The sequence below is a fragment of the Sander vitreus genome, chromosome 4 (genome assembly GCF_031162955.1).
Source record: "Sander vitreus isolate 19-12246 chromosome 4, sanVit1, whole genome shotgun sequence".
NCBI lineage: Eukaryota > Metazoa > Chordata > Actinopteri > Perciformes > Percidae > Sander > Sander vitreus.
Genome location: NC_135858.1, coordinates 32,759,390 through 32,773,313, shown reverse-complemented (window position 1 = coordinate 32,773,313; position 13,924 = coordinate 32,759,390). Strand labels below are relative to the sequence as shown.

The 13,924-nt window shown below is 41.9% G+C and overlaps 1 protein-coding gene across 1 annotated transcript in view; it reads right to left on the bottom strand.

Moving 5' to 3' along the window:
* Nucleotides 1–13,633, bottom strand: part of LOC144516126 (copine-9-like) — a 348,189-nt gene extending 334,556 nt beyond the window's left edge. Inside the window, exon 1 of the mRNA XM_078247326.1 lies at nucleotides 13,557–13,633. Coding sequence (XP_078103452.1) covers nucleotides 13,557–13,633 — 77 coding nt within the window. The remainder of the gene's footprint in view (nucleotides 1–13,556) is intronic.
* Between the last annotated feature and the right edge of the window lie 291 nt (nucleotides 13,634–13,924).

Here is a 13,924-nt window from a genome sequence, read left to right as displayed (position 1 = left end):
AGGCCATAAGACTTCATCCACATCACAGGCTATGTCTTCATTGGCAAGGCACCGTTGGAAGAATCGCCTCGTGTGACGAATCCACCCCTGCACAGAAGCTGCTTCGATATGATCACATGCCTGCTCCAAGGCCTGAATGAGGGACAAACTCTTCTATTGGATTCAGGAAGGGGGAGTATGGGGGAAGGTATAAGAACCAATTCTGGACCAGAGCAGCCTGATGGAATGAGACATTGTCCCAAACGACAATGTACCGCATCTGGTCCACTTGGTTTAATGCTGTGACAATCTCGTGCAATCTGTCAAGAAATGCAAGTATTAGATTTGCATTATAGGGTCCCAGATTTGCATGGTGGTGGAGGACCCGATTTTGTGTGATAGCAGCGCAAAGGGTGATGTTACCCCCTCGCTGCCCTGGCACATTGGTGATTGCCCTGTGTCCAATTACATTTCTCCCTCCTCTTCTTGTTTTCGCAAGGTTAAATCCAGCCTCATCCACATATATAAATTCATGTTGAATTTCTGCAGTATCCATTTGCAAGACTCTCTGAAACACAGTAAAAGACAATAGGATGCTATTCAATATCTATTGCACAGTATTTTCTTGTGCCAGAACATTATGAGCAGTGCACAATACCACACCATAGTAAGATGAACAATACATACCTCCACATACTCATTGCGCAGATGTTTCACTCTCTCTGAATTTCTGTCAAATGGTACCTGATACAGTTGCTTCATGTATATTTGATTTTTCTTGAGGATTCGACCTAATGTTGAAAGAGAGACTCGTTGGATGTTATTGAAAATATGGTCATCATTGATGATATTGGCTTGGATTTCTCACAGTCTGATCAAATTATTGGTCAAAACCATGTTCACAATGGCGGCCTCTTGTGCACGAGTGAACATAGGCCCCTTCCACCTTGGTGTCCTCGACTCTCAATCCTATGTAAAAAGATATATAAAAAAAAAATACACATGCAGCCTACTGTCAAATGTCACAGTAAACAATATTGACAGCACAGCAGTACAGCAAGCTTCAGTTTCAATGTACTGTGTGGTTAGCTTACTTGTTTTCTTGATGAAATGTCCGAATTACTGACGCAACAGTATTTCTGCTGAGATTTGGTTGAACTCTTTGTCCAGCTTCCATCAGTGTCAGTCCATGGTTGATAACATGGTCAATAAGTGTTGCACGGATTTCTTGAGTCAAATTTGGTCCTCTCTTCTTTGTTCAGGTTCTATCAACTCTTCAAGTCCTTCTCTACCTCATCCTCTACTTAGGCCTCTTCCTCTACCTTCTTCTCCTCTTCCTCTACCTCCTTCATCTCCTCTTTGAGCTCCTCCTCCTCCTCTCATTCTCATTCTCACTCTCACTCTCACTCTTCTTCTTCTTCTTCTTCTTCTAGCTCCTTCCATTTTTGTTGAAGACAGGTGAACTCACCTTCTGCCTTTTATAGCACACCTGAGTGCTGCGTTTTCAAATTAGCACGTGTGCTTCCACACCTGGTGGATGTGATTATTCAATTTGTTCATTAGTGTGGTCATTGGCAATCCAGGGCTTTGTAATGACAAGGAAGTAACCTCACAATCCTTATCTGTGTCTAAGGTGTGAAAATGTGTGTAGAGTTTTACAAATCACTGTGTGTAATGTTTTGCAAAAAGGGTGAAGCAGACATTGTGTGTAATGTTGTGCAAATCTGTGGTGTTTTGCTCATTGGAGTAGAATTTTGCAAATTGTGTGGAAATTTTTATTTTAGTGTGTAAACAATCGCAAAAAACTGTAATTCATAGGTGTGTTTTGGGAGTAACATGCAATAAACCAATCAGAGTGTCATCTCCCATTCCCTTTAAAAGCCAGGCGCGTTTGTACCTTGGCGCATTGCTATTATGATGGCGGATTTGCACCGTAATGTTTTTATTTGTAATCTTTTGCATGTTTGTGTGCTGCTGCGCTTCCCTGTGTGTGTAACAAGCATAGTGTGTGCGCACTGTGCACGAGCCTAGGCACATTTGAATTATTCACTGTTAAAATAACAATGAAATGCTGCGGTACTGACTTTAGACCAGGTTTTTGTTGGTCAATGGCGCGATCACTTCTCGCTTCCTCAAGATAGCAATACGCCAAGAATTCACCTAAACACACCTCCCTGTAAGACTAGCACGCCCATTGGCGCAAAGATGAGCGCAGGCGCATTTGCTATTTAAACTACATGGGCGCTGGACAGGAAATTGACAACTGCGTCGTTCTTCAACTAGCAAAGACACTTGCATCGGGCTTTGCAAGATAGGGCCCTTAGTGTTTTATTGTTCACTGTTAACTCACTTTATGTCGTCTTTGCTATCGCTTTTTCCTCTCGTTTTTCCCTCACACAGCCGCAACGCTAACTCCGACACCACTCACCGGCGGTCGCTCTCTTCGCTTCACCACTCACACATTATTTTTTAAACGATTAATCTAGCAATTATTTTTTTTCGATTAGTCGACTAATCAAACGATTCATTTTTCAATTAGCGATTATTTTCCCATTGCTCAATTATTAACAATTTACACAAAACAAATTTCAGTAAGGTTCAAATCTCTATTTATTAAAATTGTTTAACACTGCACTGTTCAAGTAAAATTAATTTGTAGTGTAACCTGAAGCCAGATGTAGGCTATCAATCCAACAATAAAATAAAGTCACTTTCAGGAGGAATACAAAAATAAAAACTTAAAGGAGAATTCCGGCCAATTTTTACATTAATCTTGATCGCTATAGCTACCCGAGTACTTTCGATAGAAAAACCCCCGACCCGAATCAGTGCAGGTAACACGGAGAAGCTGCAGCTACGTACTACAAGCGTCCCCTGAGCTAAAACGACAGTGGTCGGGGCAAGTTTTAGAGTGCCTTAGTGCTTCTTAACAGACACAAAATGCAATTAATATGTCTGTGTCACATGAACAGGGCCCTTACGTGTCAACAAGATGCGTTTTCAACTCAGACATTGTTTAAATTCACCTACCCTGGTCCTTGTATCGATCCTGCCGGTAGCTAGCTTGCCCTGCTAGCTGATAGCCGTTAGCTGCTAGCTGCCGTCCAGTGAGTGTATTCAGACAGGCTTCTGTAATAATCATCCCAATAACAATCCACGGAGCGGTGGTGGTGTGGCTATGTCCTCCAGAGGACAGGTCATGTCATGTCTTGAAGTGTATTCCCCCCTAAAATAAACAGTAGTGCGGTAGTAGCTGTTAGCTGCTAGCTGCCCTCCGGTGAGTGTGTACAGCCAGATAGCCGTTAGCCGTTAGCTGCTAGCTGCCGTCCGGTGAGTGTATTCAGCCAGGCTTTTGTGCCAGCCAGCTACAGCTAAGCTTCAGTAACGCTATTACTGTGCAAGCCACAGACATCGTTTATCCCGTTTCCATGTAGTTACATAGTCACTGATATGGTCATAACCAATACAGTGCTCAATTACCTATTTTGAGGGGGAAATAATCTAAACCTTTCGCTGCGAAGGCATGATCTGTCCTATGCAGGACATCCACCAGACCACTGGGCGCTCCGTGGATTTTTATTGGGATGATTATCACAGAAGCCTGGCTGAATACACTCATCGGACGGCAGCTAGCAGCTAACGGCTAACAGCTATCTGGCTGTACACACTCACCGGAGGGCAGCTAGCAGCTAACAGCTACTACCGCACTACTGTTTATTTTAGGGGCCACACCACCACTGCTCCGTGGATTAGCTAACGGCTATCAGCTAGCAGGGGCAAGCTAGCTACCGGCAGGATCGATACAAGGACCAGGGTAGGTGAATTTAAACAATGTCTGAGTTGAAAACGCATCTTGTTAACACGTAAGGGCCCTGTTCATGTGGCACAGACATATTATGCATTTTGTGTCTGTTAAGAGGCACAAAGGCACTCTAAAACTTGCCCCGACCACTTCCGTTTTAGCTCAGGGGACGCTTGTAGTACGTAGCTGCAGCTTCTCCGTGTTACCTGCACTGATTCAGGTTGGGGTTTTTTCTATCGAAAGTACTCACGTAGCTATAGCAATCAAGATTAACGTAAAAATTGGCCGGAATTCTCCTTTAAAGTAAACAGAGCGCAAAAAAGAGTAGCCTGTATTTGCTTTTTTTAACAGTAGCCCTAGGTAAAATAATTAATAAGCTCTTGTTTAACATCAAAGCTCTTCTCCCTTTAATCTTACAGTAATAAAAGTGCAATTTTAGCAACATATGAAATCAGATACATAGTTTATGACATGTATATTCATGTCATACACTATATTACCATCAAGGACATGAATTTATTGAGGAAAGAAAAATTTGCCAGGAATGTGATGTTTATTAAAAAAAAAAGAGCTTTATTAGCACACAACAAACACAGCCTACACAACAAATGGTAAACTGGTAAAAAAGGTAACTGGCAGCATTCTGTCTTAATTCGGTCCGTTTTGCAGACGTCTGTGGTGCGTTGCCCTGTACTTCGTATTGCCTCTAATGTCGACTGCAGCGTGGTGGCACAGAGCTCGGCAAGCTAACCTGGCTGCGAAAATGACGCACAATCGATCCAACACATTCTGTCTCGCTTCCAGCAGCTGTAATCAATAGAATCTGATCAAAGACAATCAGTACTGCGCGATGCACTGCATATGGACACAACACATCTATTAATGCTCCTGAAAAATAGTCACATTGACCAAAACGGATCTAATCTTACCCTCTTTCTTCTCACTGGACTCCGAGCTGAACTCTTCACAGCTTCCGCCTGCGATGCAAGATCTGGTTGTTTCTACCTGAAGTTCCTGCTTACTGTCTCGTAATTACAGGCAGCTGGAAATCAATTAAATGAGAGTGGTATGAATAAAAAAAAAAAAACATAAGTCACAGTAAAATTAAACAAGGAAGGAGAAAACAGGAAAAGTTACTTACACACAATGCCGTCATTGTCAGCATCATGTAAATCAGGACTTGCAGACATAGCTCCGAGCAAATAGGTCACGGCCTCGTTATGAGGCGAGGTTAGTCTGTGAAAACAAAATGTACGGTTAAGATGGGTCTATTAACGTATCTATTTCCTTATACAGCAGAATGAAAGCATATTCTTTAAATCTTACCCTTGCTCTGGTTCGTACGCCTACAATTTGTCTCCAAGTTGTGAAGACGGCGTACTGCTTCCTGTAAATTACAAGACCAAAAAAATACACGTTTATAAAGCAACTTACACTGGTCCCGCTTATTAGCTCTGCCTAATAATTAATCACGCTGAAAGCAGGCAGGCACACAGCTGTGCTGCTCGCGTTTAAACTTGCGTGCATGGTGGGGTTTAAAACATTACTGCCAAAGTCTAAGTAGCCTGTTTAAAGTGACCATATTATGCTAATTTTCAGGTTCATAATTGTAATTTGAGATTGTATCAGAATAGGTTTACATGGTTTAATTTTCAAAAAACACCATATTTTTGTTGTACTGCACATTGCTGCAGCTCCTCTTTTCACACTGTGTTCAGGTCTCTGTTTTAGCTACAGTAGCTAGGTAAGGACTACATGAGCTAGCTAGCTGTTTCTACAACTTCGGCCTGTACAAGGCAGGATTAGCTGGGAGACTTCTTCTAAACGAGGGCGCACTTCCAACTTTGCGTGAAATACCTGCAGAACAGGGACATGTAAGTAGTTCTATACAATTTATTTTGTAGATTAGGGTGAATTTGTGTGTGTTGTAGCAGTGTTTTGCCATTGAGAACAAGCTAGCATGCTAACGCTTAGCCCCCTAGGCCCCTCGCCTCGGCTAGTTACGTAGAAAGCCGTGCAGATTTTGAACAGCTCACCCGGAGACTGAAGGCAGGACACATTCAGAAACCCGTATCTCACTCAAAACAGTTTTTTTTTTTCAAAGTTTGTATGCGTGTGGAAGCACCAGAGACACAAAACAACACCCCAAATCCCAGAAAAAGTGATTTGAAAGAAAGACAGTCATTGTACTTCTCAGGAGTTAATAAACAATACAGACTAGCTCCGTTTCATTAATAATCATATACTTACGTTGTCTTTTCCTTTTCTGTGGGCGCATCTTTACGGAGCCACGGAGCTGACATGGAGGGAATAAAAAAGAAATGCTCCGTACATCTTGAACAACTCCTGCGTGTTTCCTTTTTAGGTGCGTGGTTGTAGTCCCGTGATAAGCAAGTGTACAGACAACTCTTTTACCAGTTGGCCTGAAATACTCCCATACTTTGGAAGCTGTTGCTCTAACTCTCGGAGGACTCATCTCCCCCTGCTATTTTTCAAATCAAAGCAGTGAAGGCGGGGGGAGGGGGAAGAAACATAGGGAAGAAAGAGGATAGGTGATTAACCAGCAGGGCGCGAACAGCGCACAGACTGGTGTGGAGGTGAATTACAGTGAGTTTTAATGGAATACTGGTAAAGTTTAATAACAATAGGACAATTGAAGTCCAGATTATGAGGCCATTTCAGCAGAGCCAACAGCTTCATATGCCATGGACATGTGAATATTTGCCAGTATTTTAAGAAGACAAATGGTTGGGACTTTGTCATGCAATGACAAAGCTGATACGCTTTATGTGAAGCACAGTGTTTTGGTGTCAGCAGAAAGACTTCTCTTAAAAAAACTGTACAGTGGTGCCTCTGTCTCCATTCCACCAGACAATCTTGGATGAGCAAGACCAAAGAAAGGTCACTGTAGTCATGCCACTATGCACAGTGGTTGAGCTCTAGGAGACTGTGATGTTGTTTGCATGGAATGCACATTTAACCTTTATGGCAAAGCCTGATAAAAACTAATTGTTGAAATAAATTGTTTTGTGTATCTTTTTTACATAACATTGGTCATTGCTAATGACATACACAGTAATTAATCTAGCATACTTTCATTAAATAAATCAATTCAAGCTAAAATTTAAGAGTCTACAATTAGGCTATACTGAGCCTGATCTATTTTAAGAGATTTTCTTAAAATGAAGTTAATACCTTTTAGAAAAATGTCAGCTGGGGTAAAACTCCCCCTGCTGCTACCCTGATTTGCATCTGTATAGCTCACAGCATTTTTATTTACATGTTAAAGCCTCCCATAGAATTAAAGGGAGGAGGGGTCATGGGGGGACAAATGCCAAGCAAGGCCCACGTCAATTTCCGACAATTCACGGTAGTTTTCCGTGTTGCCTGTAAATTGCCGTGTACAGTCCTAAACCTGAACTTCCACGACAATCTACAGTGCCGCTTATTGACGAAAATCCCACTTTTCATACAGTGCAACACAAACTGTTCTGAAAAAAGCAATTTTTCTTTTTCTTTTTTATATTATATTATGCGGAAAGTTTGATTAAATAATTGCTTAAAGCATTTAAACAAAGTTTTGTGTTGGAGTGTGTAACATTCCAAAATCTAAATTTTGACTTAAAGATTTTCATTTGACTGTATATGCATATCGGTTCCAATTTATTGGTTTCATTAACTACTAATAGTCGGTATCGGTCGATCCCTATTGTTAACATCAGTGAGGCATTTCAACGCTGCAGAAACCCTTGATTTCAAAGGAATGAAAACTGATGAGGGTTCTCGTCGTTATGGACGAGTGAGTAACATTAGCTTCGCCGTTTCACTGTTTGCTGTTTTCAACAGGTCAGTTTAATCTCGTTTGCTGTTGTTTGTGATGGCTGGTCCCAACTGGCTGGCTTTACAGCAGTAGCGACAGTTTGCTGATCCACAACCTAACCAAAGAGGTTATAATAATAAGAGGTGACACTTACATGTTTTTTGCGCAACCACCACAAGAGAGCGCACTGACAGTTAGCGTCCATTAAAAGTTCTGTTTTGACAGACTCAGATTATTATTCTAAGTGTCTGACAACATTATGGAAAGGATCCCTACAGAGATAGACCTTTTTCTTAAAGAGTTTAACTTTGTTAACTTTGTTTAACCAGAAACAGCGCCGAGATCGCTGTCGCTAAACCCACCACACTCCATGGAAATAACCAACACTTTTAGCGTGTACAGAGACAACATATTTTCACGTGTAAATTTGTAAACTATGTGTTTACTTCAACCAAACCAGAGTGGTGATTGTTGGAAAAGTGGAAAAACAAATCAAGACAGCTTTTCATGGTTTTATTTTGTGTCTGTCAACTTTAAATGAAGTGTATTTTACGATGATAAAATTACTGTTTATTTACATAAAGTCTGGTGGGTTTGGCTATAGCAATTTCGCGGATGTTTTCATGTTTAAAAAAGGATGTTTCTCTTTAACAGAACAGCCACCCTCTGTGGGAATTCTTTCCATAATGTTGTCAGACACTTTGAATATTAATCTGAGCCTGTCAGCGGCAAAACAAGCACTTTTTAATAGTAAATTAAAAAAATTGGGTGCAGTTGGCCAACAATTTACAGCTTGTTTTGCTGACTGCCGACTGCAGCGATTTCGCGTAACTTGTAAAACCAATCATGCTTAGTTATTATTACCATGGCCTGCAGCTCCCATAAACGTTGCTACATTTTAATTTTGTTGTCTTTTCAACTTTATTATCGAAGCATATTCTGCGTATGGCAGAGATAAACTCATAAACATCAGAGAAGGAAGCCCGGGGACTGGATTAAGTTTAGCAGACATTGAGAATATCGCTACCCACGGCATCTCTCAACCACACAGTTAACCAAGCGCCACCGAAGGCAGTGTGAGCCAGCTACGGGAGATGGGTGACTGTTGTGTGGTGCCCACTGGGCAAAGACCTGGCTCCTGGAACGGGCGGACTGTGTTCCACACTGACAGAGCACAGGACTGTGGTGGGATGACGGGAGGCAGACTTTATGTTATTTAACGTTACATCAGCAAAGTTTTGGTGCTCAAATTCAAGTTGATGGAGAATTTTTTGAATTTTTTTATATTAAGATGCTAGCCATATCTCCCCAGATACTAACGTTACTACAACTGCATTTTGTTATGCAACAATGACAATAAATGAAACTACAGCCTGATTTGACAGATGTATTCTGAACTGAATAATAATCTGAATAATATGGAATTCTTTGAGGCATTCAGACATCAGCGTGGCTTTTACTGTAATAGAGGTCTATGCTAAATCCTTGTCACTTTGACAAGTTCAGTCTAGCTTCAATTTCAGCTTTTCGTTAAGCAATCTGTCACTAGTATGACTACAAACAGGTAAAAAAAGGGAAGGCGTTTAGATTAAAGTGCTCATATTATGCTCATTTTCAGGTTCATAATTGTATTTAGAGGTTCTACCAGAATAGGTTTACATGGTTTATTTTTCAAAAAACACCATATTTTTGTTGTACTGCACACTGCTACCGCTCCACTTTTCACCCTGTGTGTTGAGCTCTCTGTTTTAGTTACAGAGTGAGGCATCACACTTCTATTCCATCTTTGACATCTTTCACACATGCGCAGTACCTAGGTAAGGACTACTATCTAGTCAGAAGCAGAGTATGAGGGCATGCCCTGACAGTACCTAGGTAAGGACTACCAGCCAGTCAGAAGCATAGTATGAGGGTGTGCCTTGACAGTACCTGCCCTGACAGTACCTAGGTAAGGACTACTAGCCAGTCAGAAGCATAGTATGAGGGCATGCCTTGACAGTACCTAGGTAAGGACTACTAGCCAGTCAGAAGCAGAATATGAGGGCGTGCCCTGACAGTACCTAGGTAAGGACTACTAGCCAGTCAGAAGCAGAGTATGAGGGCATGCCACGCTAGCAGCTAGGCGAGCATTATAACATTTGCTACAAAGTGACGCACGTTGGTCATGGAAGTAAAGGCTGGACTACAATAGAGCTGTTTGGAGCAGTTTGTGAACAGTGTTTTCTGTTGGAGATGGTAAGTCCCTTTGGGGTGGACTTTGGCCTTTTTCACTTTGTAAACCTATAACGTGCACACAAAAGATAAACACAATAAAGGAAAGGGAAAAAGCCAAAAAACATAATGTGACCACTTTAAATGACTGCCATGGCTGTTGTTTATTAGCCATTTTAAACAGATGAATCCCTTTTCGTGAGTAAGAATGGCATATTTTACGTATCTCCGTCATTAATGCAAACACTTGAGTTCAGTCCAAAATGGCGGCGACTCGGCTCGGTGACTGGGCGCAGACGTTGTATTGGCGACCCAATGGAGTGTCGCCTCTTATTATCATAACCTCTTTGACCTAGGGATGTCACGAGAATCGATACTTCGGTACCAACTCGGTACTAAAATTCTGACAACGTGCCGGTACTCATTTTTCCAGGTAGCGGGGGATGCAATCCTTCCGGACCTGACGGGGGCAGTATATACGCCTAACGTTAAAAATGACTGCCACTAAATGCTGACGAAGAACACCGGCCAGCACGGAAAAACAGCGAATAGCCCCTCATCTCCCTGTACGGCTTGACCACATTCAGCTTCTGGCTTTACCGTACAGCTTTCACGACTTCACCTGGAACTCCCAAACCGCAAGCGAGTCTATTTTTCTCTGCTGTTGTCTATCACAACCTAACATGTGCTCTGATAGCGCTTGTTTTAACAGACCCTTTATAACATCAGTTAACTTTAACCAGCCCGGTTCTTTGTGAAAAACAACAACGGCAGAGAGAAACAGACGTAACTAAACATTCTTGCTGTCTGGAAGTTCCAGGTGAACTCATGAAAGACGGTACCGTACGCTGGCTGTGTGGTGATGCCAGGCTTCAAAGCAACGGACTATGGGGTCCAGAGGACTGACGTTTTCGTAAATTACGCTCTCCTTGCCCCCTCCACTCCACACCATAACAGAAAGTTGAAACTAAAAGAAAACACTGAAAGAAGAGTGACTTGACGCTGCTCCCCCTAATATTTAAATAAAGGAATTCATGTTTAATGTAATGTATTATTATTATTTTCTTCCTCTTTTTTTTTTTTTTACACACACTGTGGTATCGACTTTAGTATCGCATATTGTGTACTTTTGTTGGTATCGGTACCGAATACTAGATTTTTGGTATTGTGACATCCCTACTTTGACCTAATGTGGGATAATATCGACTCTGACATATTTGGTTTAGTCAGCAGAGACACTAACAGAAGTGGTCGCTATGGCAATGCCATATTTTTGGATATATATATATATACACTCATTCATATAATTGAATCTGGGGGGTTGAGCTTCTGAAGAGGGGTTATTATTTGTTTGGCAGTTGTTTGTGCAGCATCGCTTACTACACCTTTAACAATATATCAAGGGTTAAAGGACTTATGTCTCAGCAGGATTTGGAAAAACTTGTCCATGCTTTTATCTTCAGTAGAGTAGACTACTGTAACTGTGTCTTTACAGGTCTCCCTAAAAAAAATCAATCAGCTGATTCAGAACGCTGCTGCTCCAGTCCTCACTGAGACCAAGAAAGTAGATCACATCACTCCAGTTCTTAAGTCTTTACACTGGCTTCCTGTCTCTCAAAGAATTTACTTTAAAATACTACTGTTGTAGTCTGGCTATCACCAGACCAAGCTCAATCTTTTAAGATTGAACATTAGCCTGGGGAGTCTGCTCTGTATTTTCTCTGCACAAAAGGCGTGATCAACGGGCATAGTTCAAATGACTTTGTACGCAATTGGATAGTCCTTCAACCAATCAGACCAACGATCTGGGTGACGTAACAGCGACAGCGGCATCAACGGGTTGCTGCCATGGAGTGCTGCGCTTCAGTGGCCAGCTTGTTGAATGTAAACAAAAAGCTGCTACCCGCCAATAGCGCGCCAGGTGGATAAGCCAGTTTGTGATTGGTTCCCCCAAATTTGTAACGGAAGCAGGATAGATAAATGTACAGGTTTCCAGCCTGAGCTGCAGGGCGAAATCAAATCGCCGGCAGGTTGGGATGGCCTTACCCAGTCTACTACTGTTCGTTAATACTGAACGGTTTATTTCTGATCTGCTGCTACATTCTGAACCACCCTGGATCAGCTTTGCTTTCTGTCCCAAGACTCACAACTAAACATTGAGAAGCAGCATTCAGTTTCTACGCTCCACATATCTGGAACTAACTCCCCGAAAACTGCAGGTCCACTGGAACTCTCACTTCTTTTAAGGGCGTTTTCACACCTACCTCATTTGGTCCGGACTTTCGGACTTTTCAGTTTAGTCCGAACCAAACTTGCAGGTGAGAAAGGTGCCTTCACGGTCCGGATCAAGAGACCAAATTTTGGCCCGATCAAAAGAGGTGGTCTCGGTCCGGACCAAACTGAACATGGTCCGGTTCGTTTATAGTGTGAAAGCATTTTTTGGATGGTTCGGACTTTTGGACCAAATACAAGAAGCTCTGGCAGGCTCTCCTTGTGTTACAAGACGGTGAATGCGCTCAGAGCAGACAGCTGTCGGCTATCAGAGCTGAGAATACATCAGCAGTTTACTTGTTAAGTCGTAATAAATGTACAGTGTAGGTTTCCGTTTGTCTGACTAAAGAAAGAAAGTTCTTGCTTCTCAACATCACAACAAAACAAAAGGAGCCACGGCAGTAAGGGATAGCAGCAGTAAGTTGAAAAAACTCTGACACAGAGAGAGGATATGAGAGGACGGGGAAGCCCGTCTACAAACCAATCAATTATAAGTATCTGGAGACGCAGCTCACATATGTGATGACAGCAGGACGTAGTTTTGTCACATATAGATCTTTAGTGCGCTTGCATAACTGCAGTGTGAAACCAAAACTTACCAGATCAAATGTATACAATGTAACAAAAATATGAACCTTGGTCTGGACCTTGGTTCGGACTTTCAGGTGTGAAAACGCCCTAAATACAGGCTGAAGACCTTTCTTTTTGACTCTGCCTTTCTTTAAATAATTATTCATTTATTATACTGCACTGTAACTTGTATTCTTGTATTTAATATCTGTCTTAGTGTCTCAGTCAGAAAGGGGAAACACTAGTTTCAAGACTAAGTTTGAACTTTTTTTATTGAAGGTTTCTATAAGAACTGTATGTTTCCTAATAGGGACATAACAGAGATTCCCTTTACTTTTATTATTTTCCTTTTATTTCCCTTGCTGGTTCTCAATTACTACTGTTCTTTGACTCCACATTTACCCTTCACATATTTTGTTTTTCATAAAACAGCACCATATTAAATACTATCGTTGGCTATTCCTATGGAGCCGTATGTTCCCAGTGCTGTTGGAGTACAGTTTCCATGTGCTGATATTAGTGTGATGATAAAATATAGTATTCCCATCCGTTCTTATTAATCATTGTTCAAAGCGCTATCAGTCTGTGTCTTTTCAGTACTTCATATCCACTCATGTCTCTCGGAGCTCTCCAAGCCACTCACAATAAATCCTGCTACTGTTGGTTACCCACGCACTTCTACACCCACCGCACATGCAAATCCCTCCTCAGGAACACAGAGTTGCTCCGTGCACGTTAAAAGCACACGATACTGATCTAAAGCGTGAGGGAAAGTGTAAGAATCATAGAAAATGGCAGGAAACACGCACAGGAATAGTATAGCCCCTTTTAAACACCACGAGAAAACGTGCTATAAGATCAAGCATCCAACGTGTAAATATGTCAATGTAAAAATATGTTTACCTGCAGGAAACGCTGATTTCAATCTTTGTCGCTGGTACTGTGGAGTTGAGCGGGTCGAAATCCACTATTGTCGCCATGGATGAGGCTTTGTAATCACTTCTTCTGAACCGTTGATGTTCTCACTTATATTACAGCGCTAGTTAGTTTGTCCCATCAAACCGAGAATGAGAGGAGGAGAGGGAAGTGTTGCTGCTGGTCGCTGGAGCGCAGTTAGGAGGCATACCTGAGGATGAGAGAGAGAGAGCGCGACGCGGATCCAGAAGCTCCTCTGCTCCTTATTTCTCTCCATCCACCGCCAGATGGAGGCAGAGGTCTTTGTGCTGTCTGCTCGCACCTTCTGCTATTCTTATTCTCATGGTTGTTTTATG